A 21,427-nucleotide genomic window follows, 5' to 3' on the forward strand; every position below is an offset into this window, starting at 1 on the left:
GATTCAGTGCCTAAAATCCTCAAATATTCCATAAAAAATCATACTAAATTTGCAGGGCATTTGGAGCACTTTTATTTTCGGGATATTTTTCTATTGCACGGATAATTCAAAAAACAGACAGATAATACTATTTTTGCTTTATTTATTTTAAATAACAGAAAGTAAAATAGGGTACAGAAGGTTGTGCCTTCTAGTTTCATCCATCTCATGATCATCAAAATGAATCCACTAGCAAGGTTGATCAAGTCTTGTTAACAAACTCATTCCGAATAACACGGAACTGGAGAAATTTCGAATAACACTAAGTTACCTCAACGGGGATATGAAAATCCCCAACAATAAGAATATCATACTTTTTCTTGACAGTAGGGAGAGGAAATTCAAAACCTCCAATAATAACTGATGGAATTTTCCCAATAGAGTTTATGCTGTGAACTTGAGGTTGTTTCCTCGGAAAATGTACTGTATGCTCATTTCCATTAACATTAAAGGTGACATTGCCTTTGTTGCAATCAATAACAGCTCCTACAGTATTTAAAAAGGGTCCACCAAGGATAATAGACATACTATTGTCCTCGGGAATATCAAGAATGACGAAGTCTGTTAAGATAGTAACATTCGCAACAACAACAGGCACGTCCTCACAAATGCCGACAGGTATAGCAGTTGATTTATCAGCCATTTGCAAGGATATATCAGTGGGTGTCAACTTACTTAATTCAAGTCTACGGTACAAGAAAAGAGGCATAACACTAACACCGGCTCCTAAATCACATAAAGCAGTTTTAACATAATTTCTTTTTATGGAGCATGGTATAGTGGGTACTCCAGGATCACCAAGTTTCTTAGGTATTCCACCCTTAAAGGTATAGTTGGCAAGCATGGTTGAAATCTCAGCTTCAGGTATTTCCCTCTTATTAGTGATGATATATTTCATGTATTTAGCATAAGGGTTTGTTTTAAGCATATCGGTTAAGCGCATGCGTAAGAAAATAGGTCTAATCATTTCAGCAAAACACTCAAAGTCCTCATCATCCTTTGTCTTGGATGGTTTAGGAGGAAAGGGCATGGGTTTCTGAACCCATGGTTCTCTTTCTCTACCATGCTTCCTAGCAACAAAATCTCTCTTATCATAACGTTGGTTTCTTGATTGTGGGTTATCAAGACCAACAGCAGGTTCAATTTCTATATCATTATTATTACTAGGTTGAGCATCAACATGAACATCATTATTAGCATTATCATCAGGTTCATGTTCATCTCCGGATTGTGTTTCAGCATCAGAGATATAAGTATCATTAGGATTCTTAGGTGTTTCTACATTAGGTTCACTAGAAGCATGCAAAGTCCTATCATTTTTCTTTTTCTTCTTCTTATAAGAACTAGGAGCATCTAGATTATTATTCTGAGAATCATGTTCGATTCTCTTAGTGTGGCCTTTAGGATACAAAGGTTCCTGAGTCTTTTTACCAGTTCTAGTAGCCACTCTAACAGCAAAGTCATGTTTATTATTTAGTTCATCAAGCAAATCATTTTGAGCCTTAAGTACTTGCTCAGCTTGAGTGGCAACCATAGAGACATGTTTACTAGTGAGTTTAAGTTCACCTTTAACTCTAGCCATATAATCATTCAAGCATCCAATCATATAAGCATTATTTTTCAATTGTCTACTAACACAATCATTGAAATTTGCTTGTTTATCCATAAAGTCATCAAATTCATCTAAGCATGGGCTATGAAATTTAGTAGAAGGGATTTCAACTTTATCATATCTATAGAGAGAATTTACCTTTACTACCTGTGTCGGGTTATCAAGACAATGTGGTTCTTCAACAGGTGGTATATTAAGACCATGTGTTTCTTCAATAGGTGGTAAATTCTTAACATCTTCAGCTTTTATACCTTTTCCTTTCATCGATTTCTTTGCCTCTTGCATATCTTCAGGACTGAGAAATAGGACACCTCTCTTCTTAGGAGTGGGTTTAGGAATAGGCTCAGGAGTTGGCTCAATTGGTTCAGGAATTGCCTCAGGAATTAGCTCAAGAAGAGTCCAATTATTTTCATTAGTCAACATATTATTCAATAGTAATTTAGCTTGGTTGACTGTTCTTTCCCTGAAAACACAACCAGCACAACTATCCAAGTGGTGCTTGGAAGCATCGGTAGTCCATTATAAAAGATATCAAGTATTTCATTTTTCTTAAGAGGATGATCAGACAAAGCATTAAGTAATCGGAGAATCCTCCCCCAAGCTTGTGGGAGACTCTCTTCTTCGATTTGCACAAAATTATATATTTCCTGCAAGGCAGCTTGTTTCTTATGAGCAGGGAAATATTTAGCAGAGAAGTAGTAAATCATATCCTGGGGACTACGCACACAACCAGGATCAAAGGAATTAAACCAAGTCTTAGCATCACCCTTTAATGAGAACGGAAATATCTTAAGGATATAATAATAGCGAGACTTCTCATCATTAGTAAACAGGGTGGCTATATCATTTAACTTGGTAAGATGTGCCACAACAGTTTCAGATTCAGTGCCATAGAAAGGATCGAATTCAACTAAAGTAATAATCTCAGGATCAACAGAAAATTCATAATCCTTATCAGTAACAAAGATAGGTGAAGTGGCAAAAGCAGGGTCATGTTTCATTCTAGCATTTAGAGTCTTTTGTTTCAGCTTAGCTAACAATTTCTTAAGATCTGATCTATCACTGCAAGCAAGAAAATCTCTAGCAGTTTCTTCATCCATAACATAACCCTCAGGAACAACAGGCAATTCATAATTAGGAGTAGAACCTTCATCATCACTTTCATCAATAATTTCATTTTCAACAATTTCATTCTCCCTAGCCTTAGTAAGTTGTTCATCAAGAAATTCACCTAATGGCACAGTAGTATCAAGCATAGAAGTAGTTTCATCATAAGTATCATGCATAGCAGAAGTGGCATCATCAATAACATGCGACATATCAGAATTCATAGCAGTAGCAGGTTTAGGTGTCGCAAGCTTATTCATAACAGAAGGAGAATCTAGTGCAGAGCTAGATGGCAGTTCCTTACCTCCCCTTGTAGTTGAGGGATAAATTTTAGTTCTTTGATCTTTCAAGTTCTTCATAGTGATCAGCAGATATAAATCCCAAGTGACTCAGAGAATAGAGCTATGCTCCCTGGCAACGACGCCAGAAATTAGTCTTGATAACCCACAAGTGTAGGGGATCGCAACAGCTTTCGAGGGTAGAGTATTCAACCCAAATTTATTTATTCGACACAAGGGGAGCCAAATAATATCCTTAAGTATTAGCAGTTGAGTTGTCAATTCAACCACACCTGGATAACTTAGTATCTCCAGCAAAGTATTTAGTAGCAAAGTAGTATGATAGTGTAGGACCTTGAAGTATGTCTAGAGGGGGGGTGATTAGACTACTTGACCAATTAAAAACTTAACCTTTTCCCAATTTTAGAGTTTGACAGATTTTAGCTAAGGACAAGTCAAGTAATCATTACACAGTTTAAGCAAGCATGCAAAGAGTATATAGGCAGCGGAAATTAAAGCATGCAACTTGCAAGAAAGTAAAGGGATGGGTTTGGAGGATTCAAACGCAATTGGAGACACGGATGTTTTTGGCGTGGTTCCGATAGGTGGTGCTATCGTACATCCACGTTGATGGAGACTTCAACCCACGAAGGGTAACGGTTGCGCGAGTCCACAGAGGGCTCCACCCACGAAGGGTCCACGAAGAAGCAACCTTGTCTATCCCACCATGGTCGTCGCCCACGAAGGACTTGCCTCACTAGCGGTAGATATTCACGAAGTAGGCGATCTCCTTGCCCTTACAAACTCCTTGGTTCAACTCCACAATCTTGTCGGAGGCTCCCAAGTGACACCTAGCCAATCTAGGAGACACCACTCTCCAATAAGTAACAAATGGTGCGTTGATGATGAACTCCTTGCTCTTGTGCTTCAAATGATAGTCTCCCCAACACTCAACTCTCTCTCATAGGATTTGGATCTGGTGGAAAGAGGATTTGAGTGGAAAGCAACTTGGGGAAGGCTAGAGATCAAGATTCATATGGTAGGAATGGAATATCTTGGCCTCAACACATGACTAGGTGGTTCTCTCTCAGAAATGGTAAGTTGGAAGTGTAGGTTTAGTCTGATGGCTCTCTCCATGAATGAAGAGGAGGTGGAGGGATATATATAGCCTCCACACAAAATCTAACCGTTACACACAATTTACCAAACTCGATGGGACCGATTCAACAGACTCGGTCAGACCGATTTAGTAAACCTAGTGACCGTTAGTGATTTTCGGTGGGACTGACATGCAACTCGGTGAGACCGATTTGGTTAGGGTTAGGGCATAACTTAATCTCCGTAAGACCGATTACACAAACTCGGTAAGACCGATTTTGGTAATAAGCTTTCCAGAGAGTTGGTCAGGTAAACTCGGTGGGACCGATTTGCTCTTTTCGGTGAGACCGAAATGTTACAAAAGGGAAACAGAAAGTTCACATTGCAATCTCGGTGGGACCGATCGCTCACTTCGGTTAGACCGAAACGTTACAAAGGGAAACAGAGAGATTACAATCCCATCTCGGTGAGACCGAGATCCCTATCGGTAGGACCGATTTGCTTAGGGTTTGGGGCAGTGGCTATGACTTTTGGAATCGGTGGCGCCGGATAGGAAGAATCGGTGTGACCAATTTTGGCTTTGGGTTTAGGTCATTTGTGGATGTGGGAAAGTAGCTGAGGGTTTTGGAGCATATCACAAAGCACATGAAGCAATAGGCTCATTAAGCAACACCTCATTCATCCTTGATAGTATTGGCTTTTCCTATAGACTCAATGTGATCTTGGATCACTAAAATATAAAATGAAGAGTCTTGGGCCTTTGAGCTTGAGCCAATCCTTTGCCCTTAGTATTTTGAGGGATCCACTTTCATCATCCATGCCATGCCATTCATTGAGCTTTCCTGAAATAATAGTCTTGGAATAGCATTAGCTCAATGAGCTATATGTTGTTATGAATTACCAAAACCACCTAGGGATAGTTGCACTTTCAATCTCCGCCTTTTTGGTAATTGATGACAACATATAGATCAAAGCTTCGACAAATGATAATAAGAATAAAAACATCGTCGCTTTGAGAAGTATGTGGTAAGCAAGAGCTCCCCCTAAATTTGTGCATAGTTTAAAATTTGCTTTGGACTGCAAATGCACAAGGAATTAGGCTCATGGGTTACTCTTCCATGTCACATACATCTTGGTGGAGCGCTCAAAATGATAAGTATTGAATACATGCACTCATCACCAAGCAAAGTGAATGATCACATAAGATAGATAGGATAATATCATCAAGCATGCATAAGTGTAGCTTATGATCAAACACATGATCATCAATGTCTCACAAGCATATTATCTCAACCAATCAAAAAGCAAACAAGTTTAAACCAACAAAGCAAGAGAGAACAAAAACAACACTCTCTCTCTCGAAGCCTATGATCTATACATTTTTCTCCCCCTTTGGCAACAAGTTACCAAAAAGTTCATAGAAAATGCATAGTGCTAGATCGACTCTCAGGCTTGATCTTCAATTGGTGGTGTCCGAATAACTCCAAGGATGAAGGCTTCAGTTGATGTAGAGGGTGCTGGAGTTGATGTTGAAGCTGGTTGCACTGGGGCTGAAGGGGCAGTAGCTGGTGCTGAAGATGTTGCTCTAGTGTCTGGCACTGGCACAGCAGCTCACCTCTGAGCTCTAGGCACTCTGGCAAAGACATGCTGCAAAAGCTGACTGCTGACCCTGTGAAGAGTTATAGATGAGATGAAGTGGATGAGCATCACAAAATGCAGAGATTTTTCAAAAGAATGATTAAAAAATTCGGTTTTAGTTTTCCACAGAAAGCATTTCGGATCAACCGATTTTCAAACTCGGTGATACCGAAGCAGTTTTTTGAACCTAAACTGATGAACTCGGTTGGACCGAGTCATAGTTTGGTGGCACCGAGACTGCTAGGGTTTCATAGAATCCTAAAATCGGTCGCACCGATTAGTAATTCTCGGTCAGACCGAGAGTCACTAGTGCAATGGCATATGCCAAATCAGTGAGACCGAGTTTTTCAACTCGGTGGGTCCAAGATGGTTTCGGCGGAAACCTAACCCTAAAAATTTGAATCTAATCTACTCTACGGACTACTTTGGCTGGATAGGATTGTTTCAATCGTGGCAAGAATCAATAAGAGTACAATGTGCTAGGAATCAGATGTGGATAGCACAAAGATCGAGTCCATACCCTAGTGCGGCGATGAACTCGCTACGGCGGCAACGGTGGGGTTGAATTCCGTTGACGGCGGCGGAGACCAGCGATAGGAGGCGGCTAGCAACGGGGAGACGATCCGGAGACCTTCGATGGCAAAGCGAGCTATTGCGCGGGCGAAGGGGTTCGGAGGAATTTCCAAAATTTTGCCCGTGACTATATATAGCCCGACCATGTCAGTGTGACCGAGTGGAACAACTCGGTCGCACCGAGATGCATAACTGTGTTCAGTTACAGCAACTCGGTGTGACCGAAAAGTTCAAATCGGTTGCACCGAGATTGAAAACTCAGATCAACTTAATGATCTCGGTAGGACCGAAATGGAGGAATCGGTCAGACCAAGAATCACAAAGAGGTTTTGGAAGTTTAAGTCTATGACGAATCAGGGACTCCGAGTGCTCCTCACACAGAGTGGTTCGAATCTGACTTGATCAAATTTTGTGATGTAGCATGAATAGAGTTTGAGACGAGAAAAGCATAGATAGCTAGAGAGGGTTCTTAGGCATTCTTGTCCATCCACTTGGCCAAAAGAAGAATGAACCAAACAATCAAAACAACAAGTGGATGTCCTTGAATGAGTAAAATATGCACCAACATGCTCACACAATAAGATGGCAAATGAAATATGTGGTAAAGCATGCACAACCAATTCTAGCATCTATCAAACAATTGGCAATGACTAGGTCATCTATATATGAGTATATTGACTTAGGAGTCAAATGAGAACATTTGATCATAGGTCATACTCATCGTTTAAGCTCAAGTGGGGTTACCACTTTTACATAATGCATTTATGTGTTCACACCATTAGAGTTGCTTTTACTCAATTTTTGAGTTAAGCTCCCCCTAGATGTGAGATCCCCCCTTTAGAGGGATGAACTAACCTTGGGTTTTGTCGATGATGACTTCATGTAGGTGTTGAAGATGTGGATGCTCAATGTTGAAGTAGATCATTTGAAGCAATCCTTTGGAGTGAGTTGCACTTTCAACTTACCTACATTGGTTAGTCCCACAAGGAACAAACAAGAATATCCATAGACATAGAGTGATGCACACACATGATGATGTCCATGAAAACATTAGTTTACCTTTTCCCTTGACTTACCAACATGAGGGTTTGTGACTCCTTGAACTAGTGCAATATGTGGAAGTTGATTGCACTTGTCCTTGCCATAAAGATATGAGTGAAGAATGTTGGCAGAGTCACCCTCAAGAACTCTCTACTTCTTCTTCTTCGGGATCCACATCATCTTGATGGGAATCCTTGGAGTTGTAGTTGTACTTGATGAAGTAGAATTTGACGTAGTCTTGGGAATCCACTTGACCGAGACCTTAGGTGCTTCTTCAAATGCATCAATCTCTTCTTGAAGCTTATCCTTGCCTTTGTTCTTGTGGTCTTGTGGAGGAAGATCATCTTGAGCTTGTGTTCCCTTGTAGGAAGTAGGATCATACTTCTCTTGTTGAGGAACAAACTTCGTCTTGGGGTATTGATCTTCTTCCCACTCAACTCCATTTGCATTGAACTTTCATTCAAAACCAACACCTTGATTCTTCCGGTGTCTTCCTTGCTTGCGTACAATTTCCTCGAATTGCTTACTCCCGGCAAGGCTCTTGTAAACACCTTTCTCTATAATTCCCTTCAATAAGCTATTTTCTTGCTCAAGTGTAACTTGGCTAAGAGAATCATTAGTGGAATCAAGAGAACTACTAGAAGCAACAATATCGGATTTAACATTATTATTGTTACTACTAGAGGAAGTATCTTTCTCGTACTTGTTACCAGACTTGACTTGAGGCATGTAAGTAGATAAGAGTAAACGCTTGGCAATGTAAGAAGAACTTTTCTTACGGATATCATCATTGATTGCCTTTAAGAACTCATGCTCTTGCTCAAGATTGAGCTTTTCAAAGCGTAACTTCTCATGAGCCCTTAAAAGTTCTCGATGATTTTCGAAGATAGTTTCATGAGCCAACTTTAGAGTGTTTAGTTCTTTAGTTAGAAGCTCAATTTTCTCCTTATCATTGTCATTCATTTGATTAGCATGATTAATTGACGTTTCGTCATAGTATTCATCACTAGAGTTGTCAACAAGTAAATCATCATCCACAAGCAAGTCATCTTCATCACTATTGAAATCAACATACTCAGGATGTGTTACCTTTGGACCTTTGTCCATGAAGCATCTTCCAATTCCTTCATTTGGTGAATCAAATATGTCGTAGGAGTTGGTTGACACAAGTGCTAGACCGGCAACACCTTCATCTTTAGTATATTCGGAGTCGGAGTGATAGCTTCTCTCGGAGTGTTTGTCGGAGTCGGAGCCGGAAATCCATTCACCAACATGAGCTTGATGTCTTCGTTTTGTGTAGCTCCTTGATGACTTGTCCTTCCTCTCCGAATCCTTGCTTCTCCGTGAGGGTCTTCGTTCATAACGATCATCTCTACTCCTCCTCTCTCTTGGTGGTGATTCTTCTCTTTTGCTTCTTCTTTTTGGAGAATCTTCTCTTCTTTTATAGGGTGTCGTACACTCATTGGAGTAGTGTCCAGGCCTCCCACAATTGTAGCAATTGCGCTCTCGACTGGAAGATCTTTTGTCATGATAAGACCTTGACTTGGAGCTTCTTTCTTTGCTTCTACTCTTGTAGAATTTGTTGAAGTTCTTCACCATTAAGCTCAATTCTCAATTGAAGGTTTGTTTCTCACTTGATGATGTGGGGGCTTCACTTGAGGCTTTGTAAGCACCACTTGTCTTGTTGTGAAGTTCCTCCTTATCCTTGAGTGACATCTCATGAGCAACAATTCTTCCAATGACTTTCATTGGCTTGAGATCTTTGTAGTTTGGCATCATTTGGATCATTGTGCACACGGTATCATACTTTCATCCAATGCTCTTAGGATCTTCTTGATGATGAATCTGTCGGTCATCTCTTCACTCCCTAAGCCGGCAATCTCATTTGTGATAAGTGCAAGCCTAGAGTACATTTCAGCGACACCTTCACCATCCTTCATTTTGAACTTGTCAAGCTGACTTTGGAGCACATCCAACTTGGATTCCTTGACGGATTCGGTACCTTCGTGCATATCAATCAAAGTATCCCAAATTTCCTTTGCATTCTCAAGACGACTGATTTTGTTGAATTCTTCGGGGCACAATCCGTTGAAGATGATATCACAAGCTTGAGCGTTGTATTGCAGCATCTTCAATTCTTCCGCATTCGCTTCACGGTTTGGTTCTCTCCCATCAAAGAATTCACCTTGCAAGCCAATACAAATAATTGCCCAAACGGCAGGGTTATGTCCGAGAATATGCATTTTCATCTTATGCTTCCAACTAGCAAAATTAGTACCATCAAAGTAAGGACCTCTATGGTGATAATTTCCCTCGCTAGACGCCATACTCTCCTAGGTTGTGAAACCAAGGCTATGACCACCAAAAGCTATGGAAATCAAAGCAAATGGAGACCAAAGGTCTGATACCACTTGTAGGACCTTGAAGTATGTCTAGATGGGGGTGATTAGACTACTTGACCAATTAAAAACTTAACCTTTTCCCAATTTTAGAGTTTGACAGATTTTAGCTATTTTAGGACAAGTCAAGTAATCATCACACAGTTCAAGCAAGCATGCAAAGAGTATATAGGCAGCGGAAATTAAAGCATGCAACTTGCAAGAAAGTAAAGGGATGGGTTTGGAGGATTCAAACGCAATTGGAGACACGGATGTTTTTGGCGTGGTTCCGATAGGTGGTGCTATCGTACATCCACGTTGATGGAGACTTCAACCCACGAAGGGTAACGGTTGCGCGAGTCCATGGAGGGCTCCACCCACGAAGGGTCCATGAAGAAGCAACCTTGTCTATCCCAGCATGGCCGGCGTTCACGAAGGACTTGCCTCACTAGCGGTAGATCTTCACGAAGTAGGCGATCTCCTTGCCCTTACAAACTCCTTGGTTCAACTCCACAATCTTGTCGGAGGCTCCCAAGTGACACCTAGCCAATCTAGGAGACACCACTCTCCAAGAAGTAACAAATGGTGCGTTGATGATGAACTCCTTGCTCTTGTGCTTCAAATGATAGTCTCCTCAACACTCAACTCTCTCTCATAGGATTTGGATCTGGTGGAAAGAGGATTTGAGTGGAAAGCAACTTGGGGAAGGCTAGAGATCAAGATTCATATGGTAGGAATGGAATATCTTGGCCTCAACGCATGAGTAGGTGGTTCTCTCTCAGAAATGGTAAGTTGGAAGTGTAGGTTTAGTCTGATGGCTCTCTCCACGAATGAAGAGGAGGTGGAGGGGTATATATAGCCTCCACACAAAATCTAACCGTTACACACAATTTACCAAACTCGGTGGGATCGATTCAACAGACTCGGTCGGACTGATTTAGTAAACCTAGTGACCGTTAGTGATTTTCGGTGGGACTGACATGCAACTCGGTGAGACTGATTTGGTTAGGGTTAGGGCATAACGTAATCTCGGTAAGACCGATTACACAAACTCGGTAAGACCGATTTTGGTAATAAGCTTTCCAGAGAGTTGGTCAGGTAAACTCGGTGGGACCGATTTGCTCTTTTCGGTGAGACCGAAATGTTACAAAAGGGAAACAGAGAGTTTACATTGCAATCTCGGTGGGACCGATCGCTCACTTCGGTTAGACCGAAACGTTGCGAAGGGAAACAGAGAGATTACAATCCCATCTCGGTAAGACCGAGATCCCTATCGGTAGGACCGATTTGCTTAGGGTTTGGGGCAGTGGCTATGACTTTTGGAATCGGTGGCGCCGGATAGGAAGAATCGGTGTGACTGATTTTGGCTTTGGGTTTAGGTCATTTGTGGATGTGGGAAAGTAGCTGAGGGTTTTGGAGCATATCACAAAGCACATGAAGCAAGAGGCTCATTAAGCAACACCTCATCCCTCCTTGATAGTATTGGCTTTTCCTATAGACTCAATGTGATCTTGGATCACTAAAATATAAAATGAAGAGTCTTGGGCCTTTGAGCTTGAGCCAATCCTTTGTCCTTAGTATTTTGAGGGATCCACTTTCATCATCCATGCCATGCCATTTATTGAGCTTTCCTGAAATAATAGTCTTGGAATAGCATTAGCTCAATGAGCTATATGTTGTTATGAATTACCAAAATCACCTAGGGATAGTTGCACTTTCAGATAGTAATGGTAACGATAGCAAAAGTAATATTTTTGGGTTTTGTAGTGATTGTAATAATAGCAACAGAAAAGTAAATAAGCGATGCACAAGATGTGAAAAGCTCGTAGGCATTGGCTCAGTGATGGATAATTATGTCGGATGCGATTCCTCATGTAATAGCTATAACATAGGGTGACACAGAAGTAGCTCCAATTCATCAATGTAATGTAGGCATGTGTTCCAAATATAGTCATACGTGCTTATGGAAAAGAACTCGCATGACATATTTTGTCCTACCCTCCCGTGACAGCGGGGTCCTAGCGGAAACTAAGGAATATTAAGTCCTCCTTTTAATAGAAAACCAGACCAAAGCATTAACACATGGTGAATACATGAACTCCTCAACTACGGACATCACCGAGAAGTATCCCGATTATTGTCACTTCGGGGTTGTCGGATCATAGCACATAATAGGTGACTATAGACTTGCAAGATAGGATCAAGAACACACATATATTCATGAAAACATAATAGGTTCATATCTGAAATCATGGCACTCGGGCCCTAGCGACAAGCATTAAGCATAGCAAAGTCATAGCAACATCAATCTCAAAACATAGTGGATACTAGGGATCAAACCCTAACAAAACTAACTTGATTACATGGTAAATCTCATCCAACCCATCACCGTCCAGCAAGCCTATGATGGAATTACTCACGCACGGCGGTGAGCATCATGAAATTAGTGATGGAGGATGGTTGATGATGACGACGGCGACGAATCCCCCTCTCCGGAGCCCCGAACGGACTCCGGATCGGTCCTCCCGAGAGAGATTAGGGCTTGGCGGCGGCTTCGTATCGTAAAACGCGATGAAACTTCCTCTCTAAATTTTTTTCTCCGCGAGACAGAATATATGGAGCTGGAGTTGAGGTCGGCGGAGCTGCAGGGGGCCCACGAGATAGGGGGGCGCGCCCAGAGGGGGTGGGCGTGCCCCCCGCTCTCGTGGACAGGGTGTGGGCCCCCAGGTCTTCATCTTTTGCCAGTATTTTTTATATTTTCTGAAACTTATCTCCAAGGATTTTCAGGTCATTCTGAGAACTTTCGTTTTCTACACATAAAACAATATCATGGCAGTTCTGCTGAAAACGGTGTCAGTCCGGGTTAGTTTCATTCAAATCATGCAAGTTAGAGTCCAAAACAAGGGCAAAAGTGTTTGGAAAAGTAGATACGTTGGAGACGTATCAAGAGTGTGTCTACGAAGTCAGTCGACGGGTCGACCGGACCGCAAGGATATACGTCGGGCTCGATCACCGCGACCTAAGGGGTGAACGCCTGCCGAGCCAGCGCGTGTTTCACCCACCGCTGGAGCCGTGAGCGGCCCGACCGCTTGCGGCGGCGTCCAGCAGAGTGAGAAGTCGACATGGGCGCCGACTGGTATGGAGTCGACGACTGCCGGAGGAGAACACCTCGAGCACTCATGCGGAAGTGTGACAAACCTCGGATCGGCAGCGCCTCTATGTCGAGGGGGGCCTCCTGGAGCCAGGCCGAATCATCGACGACGAACATGAGCGCCCCGAGCCGGAACTCGTGGCCCATGACCAAACCGCCGCCGGAAACCATGTTGATGAAGACTGAAGGAACCGCAACCTCGCCGGAAGTCGCTAAGACGCTTTGCCCCACGGTGGGCGCCAACTGTCGTGGTACTAAGACTGACAGTAAGAATAGGGGGTACGTCGGAGGAGGCAAGGCCCTAGCTACGGCAAGGTTGTACGCAAGTGTTTTACGAGTTCAGGGCCCTCTCGGAGGAGGTAAAAGCCCTACGTCTCGGTGCCCGAAGGCGGTCGACTGGATTTCAGTATATGTGTGTGTATTATAGGGGGTGCGAACCCTTGTGCCGGAGGAGGGGGTGGCTTATATAGAGTGCGCCAGGACCCCAGCCCCTCTCCGTTACAGAGGGTTCAATGTTCATAAAGGAGGGGCGTTGCTGATAATGTCAGCTTTAAGTACCATTAATGCCTATAAAGACTACAGAGTGAATATCCGACCGTTGTAGTCCCGTCTGACTCCTGGTCTTCATAGGTCGAGTGGTTTCTTGTATGGTCGAGTGATCTTCGTAAAGTTGGGGTACCCGAGTGATATGGTTGGTCGAGTGGAATAACACTTGACATGTTCCTTGGGTACTCCCTGTTATCTCTTGAGCTTCTTTGCTTCTAGGGTAGTGACCTTGGGTAGGGCACCTAGGTTAGGCCTATGACCCTATCCTAGGTCTATATCCTCATCAGGGGTCTCTCCAGCGCGGCATGGCCATAGTTGCAAGTTGACGCCCCTTGAGATGCCGATGTTGAGGGGCACTCGGATTTCCTCCGATGAGCAGGTAAGATGAGTTTGATCACGTAGTAAATGCATTCTAAAGACTACTTCCATGTCCATTTCCTAATTCCCCCTGCCCACTGTTTCACAGGTTAAGCTCGATGCGAGTGGAGATTGGCTTGCATATGTACGGGAGGGTACTAACATCAATTTGCACAACATTTACAACGGTGACACCGTTCCCGTAGAACCTTTGTCCAACATTAGGATCAGCCATGCAACGGGACACCGCATGAATTGGTACGATGGAACCACGGTGAGATTGAAGAAGATAGCACGAACCTTGCACATGGCGGTCAAAGGTGGACCATGCTGTCTGTGGCCGATTTGTTGTCCTACGAGTACAAAGATGTTGTGCTCCTTTCTAACTGCATCTTCGCGGTGACAAACCAGGGGACTTGTTTCGTATGGGACACATCCTACGATATACTCCCTCTCTCCCAGTTTATTTGTTTTGAATCTTTTCGTTTTATAAGTTTCAAATTCAAATTTAGAGCTCCCCATCACATGTTGAGATTACAATGTCCATTAAATTGTTACGTGCATGTAGTAAAGAAACAAATCTCGAGTTTGGCACGAGTTCGTGCAGCGATAGCACCATAAGGCATGGCCAAGGAGTTACATTTCTCTCTCAGGGCTCTCGGACTGAGCTTCAGCGCCTTACTACACCTGCCTTTGAGTCAATAACATGTGGACCCGATAGGTGGGTGGTCCACATGTAATGCTCCCGAAGGCAGAGGGACAGTGGGGCCGAGAGAGGTGAGCCGCAGGTCGGGGGACGTGTGGTGTCATGGTTTCGAGCGGCGTCGTGGGAATCTCATGTGATGCATAATACAATAACATAAATGAAAGAGTAATGAAAACGTAAATAGCAAAGTAAAAGAATAAAAAAGTCCATATCAAGTTGTGTGTTTCATAATTAACTTAATTTCACCTATTATAGAAATTAACTAACAATGTTTATATGTTCTCCCTCACCAAGAAAAAAATAGAAAAGGTGAAAAAAAAGAGGTAAAAACATCAAGTAAAAAAGAATAATCTAGAAAATAGAAATAAAAAGTATTTAGTAAGAAAAGGACAACACAAAAAGAAATGCAAAAGAAGAAACGAGCGTCCATCTCCATCCAGCTCCACTCTTCCATGCAGCCCATATGTAGCCCATGCCACGCCAAAAAGAAATATGAAAAAAGACCAGCGTTAGTAATAAAACCCACACCGATCAAAAAGGAAATGGAAAAAAAATACTAAATCAACGACAATTAATTTGGATCGAAGAGAGTAGCATACAAAGGCGCAGCATGGTATGCCTAAAATACACACACACAAAAAAAACTCACTATAGGTTGCCCGCCCTCGCATTGTGGGAGAAAAACATACCAACATGAATCCCGGCACATTAATCCGATAGACATGGAGCTGAATCTATATCTATATCTATACCTACTATTAAAAAAAATATTCTTGGTTTGGGATAGTAATTTTCGTCGAACCTAATTCTGTGGACAGCTGCAGCACATCAAGCCCTCTCCTCTGATCAATTGTGGCATGTCGGATCTGGCGCCTCCATCGACGGCCATGGTCTAGCACGGACCTGAGGTCCCGCGCCCGCTTCCCCTGTTCCCGCTTGCCCTTTGCGTCCGCGGTGACGGGCTCTCGTTCTAGAGCTTCTCGTGTGCATCGATGTCCAGCGCCATCCGGGGAGCCTAGCCCTCAAGTCGCCTCCTCTCCTCTGCAACCCTCCTGCTCACCGTTGGTACCCGCTCCCCGCTCCCGGTGCTCCACCGAGTCCACCATTATCGAGTCCACCATGACGCTAACTACCACCGGCACCTAGGGCAATGCTTACTCCCACGCGCCCGATGGCTGTGTGGCCGCCGTGAGGAGCAAAGCAGAGCACCACAGGACGAGGGTGACGATGGCGGATGGTCTAGATGGAGGTGTGGCCACGTGAAGAGTCCATGTTCGAGAAATTGCAAAGCGTGCATGTGTGGTGCTGCCGCATCCCCATAGTCCAAGCATGCGTGATTTGGTCTGATGGATAAGACTACAGATGTGCTCGGGTTGAACACAGAAATCATCTTTGCTTGTGTCCGGCCACATTCGTCAGATTTGGGTTTCGTATGTACGTGTGTTTTTCTCTGGCAAGCATTGTTTTCCTTTTGTACATACTATCCAGCCAACGTAGGAATCAAGGATCAGCTTTCGTGAACGTGCATGTGTTTATCAGCAAGATTAGGACCAGATTTTGAGGTTATAATGAATTTGTTCTCTAGCAAGATTAAGTCTGAGTTGCTTGTATAGACATGAGAGATTGCAGCGATTTTGTTCATGCAGGTTTTGCCTGATTGATGCTGCTCCTTCTCAACCCATACTTGCACATGCTCAGATGCTCAGCCAAGCCGAATTGTTGCTTCTCTTGCTGGATGATAACAAGGCTCTAACCCACACAAGTGGAATGATCATTTGGCTGCATGCATCGTCCAGATGCAAAGGCCTGAGGTACATCCTCCTTTTCAAAAAAAAAAGGTGGAATGATCGTTGGATTATCCAGATGTATTTAGAACCTTTCATTTGTAGCAAAAGAATTTTGCAGGATACAAAAACCACATAAGTGGTTCAACCCATGCTCTAGATATGTACTGGTTGATTTTATCTTCTATCAAGTATTTCCTACCAAAAATAGATAATTAAATTCAGATTGTAGCATTGGAAACCAAACATATAATTTTACTTGGACGGTTGTAGTTGATTAGGCTTTGAAATGCATAATTGCTTAAGATTGAATATAAAACAAACAAAACTCATTGCAATGTACCGGGGATATGTGCTAACTTTATTTGTTTATTTTACACATAGATAATTATTAAAGAAAATTCCTATGTAAATTGTTTAGGATTCCCTCCGTCACAAATAAATGTCGTTGATTTAATACAACTTTGTATTAACTACTAAATCAACGGCATTATTTTGGGATGGAAGAGTATTTTACATATGTTCTTATATGTGCTAACAATTTTTCGGTAGAGATGCACATGATGTACATACAATTCTCACTAAATTTAAATACATGAAAATTCTCCCTCTCGTTGCAATGCACGGGCATATGTGCTAGTATGACTTAACTATTTCTCAGATGACCAAAAATTAGCAGGCCCGTTTAATTAATTTTGTTGCATGCGGCCTAGCATACCGGGACGTAGTTTATTTTGTTTTATTTTTTTTTGCGGGGGAAACCGGGACGTGGTTAGGTGGCTTAGTAACCAATTAATCCGAAAGGAAAGAGTACAAAATAAAACAATATTTTTTAGGCAATAAGTAATTATTCAACCGATAGCTAAAGTTTACTTTTTTATATGTGGTCACATCAACAATAAAATGGCAAATAAATCACTACGATTGCATACACGTGCCCTATTGCAACTACAACGCACAGACCTTAATATAGGTCATTTTTACAAAGTAATGAGTCGACCAACATTTTAAGATCAACAAAATCATTACGGTCACCCTTTGTAGTTGACAGTAACGTCGTGTCCCACTAAACGAGCATCGTCGTAAAAGGCAGAAATAAATCCATGGAAAAACGAGCACAAATGTCAAAGTCTAAAACTTGAAACTTGGTAGGCTAGTTCCACGGCAGTGAACCTAACCATCTGAGCTATCCTCATTTGGCGGGACGGCTAATATTGTTGGGAGATCGTGTAGGTCACACATGCTTGGTTTCATCTAGTGTATGGAGTAGATCAGATCAGAAATCTCTCTTTGTAAATAAGGCATATACGTATCAGCAATGCATCTCCAAAATACACACATGATCTACAATTAGGCGCAGATCCCGATGCGCATTAATGGCGTGATCCGTGGGAGGTGTGCACGCAAGTGCGTGCTCCCCTGCAATTCCAATCTATGTACATTGAATATAGCAATACACTGTTGAAAGAAAACAAATCCCGAAGAAAGAAGGCCCGAGCAAGCAAGCCCCACGCGGCGCCCAGCTCACCGCGCCCGGCGCCGGCGGCCGACACGACCCGGAGATACAGATCGATCCCCACGAGGCCAGAATCCGCGGCCCCGCGCTCCCCTTCCGCCCTGCCACCGCCCGGTCCAAGTCCCAAACCCCATCCCCCACGCTATCACCTTTCCCGCCTGCTGTCACCCTCGTTTCCCGTCGGCTCACACTCCACACTCCTCACTCCTCACTGAGGCCAGGCCAGACCTTGCTTTTCCAGCTCTGCTTTCGGCCTTAAAGACACGCCACACCCGCGCGGCCCTCGAGGAACGGCGACGGACCATGGCGTCGGAGACCGCACCGTTCTGCGTCACAGGGACGGCGGGCAAGGGCGGCGCGTCCGCGCCACGCCCGCACGGCCGCGTCGTGCTGGCCGCGCGCATCCACGACACGCTCGTCTTCGCCGCGGGCGCCGTGGCGGCCGTGCTCGTGCTCCTCTGCTTCTCATCCCTGCTCGCGCCCGCGCCCCTGCCCAACCTCGTCGCCGGCCCCTCCCTCCCCTTCCCCGCCTCCTTCCCGCAGCCGCAGCAGGAGAACGACGACGGCAACGAGGAAAGCCTGTACGCCCGGGTCGCCGCGGCGCCGCGCACGTTCTACGACGACGCGAAGCTGTCCTACGCCGTGGACGGCCGGCGGGTGACCGGCTGGGACGCGAAGCGCGCCGAGTGGCTGCGCCTGCACTACCCGCGCGGCCTCCGCGCGCGCCGCGGGCCTGGGGAGCGCGTCGTCATGCTCTCGGGGTCCCAGTCCTACCCGTGCGCCGGCGACGGCGGCGACCACATGCTGCTCCGCTTCCTCAAGAACAAGGTGGACTACTCCCGCCTCCACGGGATGGAGCTGCTCTACAACACGGCGCTGCTGCAGCCCGACATGGTGGCCTACTGGGCCAAGATCCCCGTGGTGCGCGCCGCCATGCTCGCCCACCCGGAGGCCGAGTGGGTCTGGTGGCTCGACGCCGACGCCGTCATCACCGACATGGACTTCTCGCCCCCGCTCGCCACCAGGTATAAAGATTACAACCTCGTCGTCCATGGCTGGGACCGGGAGGTGTACGAGGCCAGGTCCTGGGTCGGCCTCAACGCCGGCGTCTTCCTCATCCGCAACTGCCAGTGGTCGCTCGACTTCATGGACGCCTGGGCCAGCATGGGCCCGGCCTCGCCGCAGTACTCTCAATGGGGCAAGACCCTCAAGGCCACGCTCAGCGACAAGCCCGACGCCGAGTCCGACGACCAATCCGCGCTCGCCTACCTCCTCCTCAAGAACCGCAACAAGTGGGGCGCCAGGACGTACCTCGAGAACGAGTACTACTTCCAGGGATACTGGGCGGAGATCGTGGACAAGCTCGACGGCGTCGCGGCGCGGTACAGGGCGGCGGAGCGGCGGTTCGGGCCGGCCCTCCGGCGGCGGCACGCGGAGGGGGACCACGCGCTGTACGCGGCCGCCAGGAACGCCGCCCTGAGGAAGAAGTCCGGCGGCGTCCCGGGGCCCGACGGGGGCGGGCAGAAGGCGTCCGCCTGGCGCCGGCCCTTCGTGACGCACTTCACCGGCTGCAACCCCTGCGGCGGCAGGCCCAACGAGATCTACTCCAACGAGAGCTGCGCCGAGGGGATGCGCCGCGCGCTCAACCTCGCCGACGACCAGGTGCTCCGCGCCTACGGCTTCCGCCACGCCGGACCGCTCAAGGACGACGTGCGCCCGCTCTAGCCTTGTCAAACTGAGCGCGCAGTTTGTTAGACAGAAAAGTCGAATCACCATTTTGTACTGTTTTATTAGTGAAATGAAAGGATGACAGTGTTGCTTGCTCGGCGTCCGTGTCACTGTCACTGGATGTGGCGGTGCATCATTTTAGCTTCATTTTGTGTCAACCTCTTTTTTTTTACTTCTTTTTTAGCACTCCCTGTGTTAACTAATATAAAAGCGTTTAAATCATTACCGTAGTATTCTAAATGCTCTTATATTAATTTACGGAGAGAATACTTTTTTTCAAACTTCATCCAAGTATATATACAGGGAGCAGCCATAAATCAGTTGTTCAGTCTTTTTCAAGATTAAGTCGATTTTGCTAGAATTCCAACGGATCGGCTTCTTCATTCAACCCCGCGCTATTGTTTTTCTTCTCCCCATCTCTTGTCAAGCCACCCACCTGCGCTGGCCGAACCATCTCCACCTGTCGGCTGGCGACGCCACCTCTACCCTGCTTGCGTCGCCGCTACCCTGGCCATCCCTCTGACCCCCGACCAGGAACTCAACCGGCTACCCTACACCCTAAACCTACGAACCCGTTGTCTCTCCTTCGACGGCAAGCCTTGTCTTCCCTGCCTAATACGCTGAGGTCCTCGCGAGGCCTCACCCGGACGTGCCCACCAACATTGCCCCATATTGGCCTCGGGCGCTAGGCGAAATCGATTGAATTGAACAAATTTTAAGTTGCTCGGGTAATAGCAAATTTGGTATTTATAATTATGTAAATGACAGTGATATCAAGATTACCAATAGTAGTAGTTTTTTTACTATGCGTGTTGACAATTGTACTACATCCAGATCCAGAGGAAGTACCACTTGTACGTGCCAACAAACCAAATCGTGTTGACAGACCTTATTTAAGAGTAGGCTGACACATGTTGACTAAGATATCCTATTCGTACATGTCAGATGGCATTTAAGGAAATCGGATTCGTACTTACAGTACCTTTGATTTGAATAAGGTAGTCAGCCGATTGTCTGGAGTAAGTATACGAGATTCTATGCTTATCATCTTACCTTCTCTTCACCACGTGTCTCTCTATCATGGGTTCACTCTTCTTCTCGTGATTATTACAGATTAATTAAGCTAATCAAATGAGGAGGGAGAATGGAGGAGGGAGGGTGATGGGGATGTGGTTGCAGATCATGTCGCGAGAGATCCCCATTCTCCGGCGGCTTTGGTGCCACCACATTGTCCTTGTTCTCCAGGGCCTCGTCACCTTCAGCTCCTCCTGGACCAGCCCATTCCACAATCGTGATCCTAGTGATTTTTTAAGTTACGTGGACCGCCGTGCCAACGAACACGAGTGAGCCGGTCAAATCATTGGTTTTTGTTTTTTGCACACCAGGAAGAAACCAACCGGTTGAACCATTTTCGCACGTGCAAAAATCAGAAAATAAGGTGCATGCGAGAGGACTTAGGCTCAGATCTCCATCAATATCTTGGCTTCTCTAACACATCTTGCCGAGCATTTTGTCAGATCTAGAACATAGATACAATGGTGACACAAAAGAGGGCCGCTTGCTAGCATATCATGTCTTGCATGCCGATGCCGCTCACGGGGCGTGCCTTGATGTATCATAAATCCTATCATAAGTGACATTGCATCGAGGAATGTTAGAATTTTTAAAAAGGTAACATGTATAGTTATTTCATATGTGCATTGTTTTCGATAGATTCTAATGTTTATTGGTAACAACTCATATATACATGTATCCATCATTATTACTATATACTAAGGGCCCCAATTTTTTGTTCGCCCCGGGCCCCCAAAATTTCAAGACCGGCCCTGCACAGTGGACACAAGTCCAAAAGGTTGATGCCTTTTGTTCGGTGCC

At 45.0% G+C, this 21,427-nt stretch overlaps 1 protein-coding gene across 1 annotated transcript; it reads left to right on the forward strand.

The window, feature by feature from the left end:
• Nucleotides 1-17,876: 17,876 nt before the first annotated feature.
• LOC119320026 (probable glycosyltransferase 6) lies at nt 17,877-19,699 on the forward strand. Its single transcript, XM_037594169.1, has one exon. The coding sequence runs from the start codon at nt 18,128-18,130 to the stop codon at nt 19,547-19,549; it is 1,422 nt and encodes a 473-aa protein (XP_037450066.1). The 5' UTR covers nt 17,877-18,127; the 3' UTR covers nt 19,550-19,699.
• Nucleotides 19,700-21,427: the final 1,728 nt, after the last annotated feature.

This window comes from Triticum dicoccoides, chromosome 6B (assembly GCF_002162155.2).
Source record: "Triticum dicoccoides isolate Atlit2015 ecotype Zavitan chromosome 6B, WEW_v2.0, whole genome shotgun sequence".
Lineage (NCBI taxonomy): Eukaryota > Viridiplantae > Streptophyta > Magnoliopsida > Poales > Poaceae > Triticum > Triticum dicoccoides.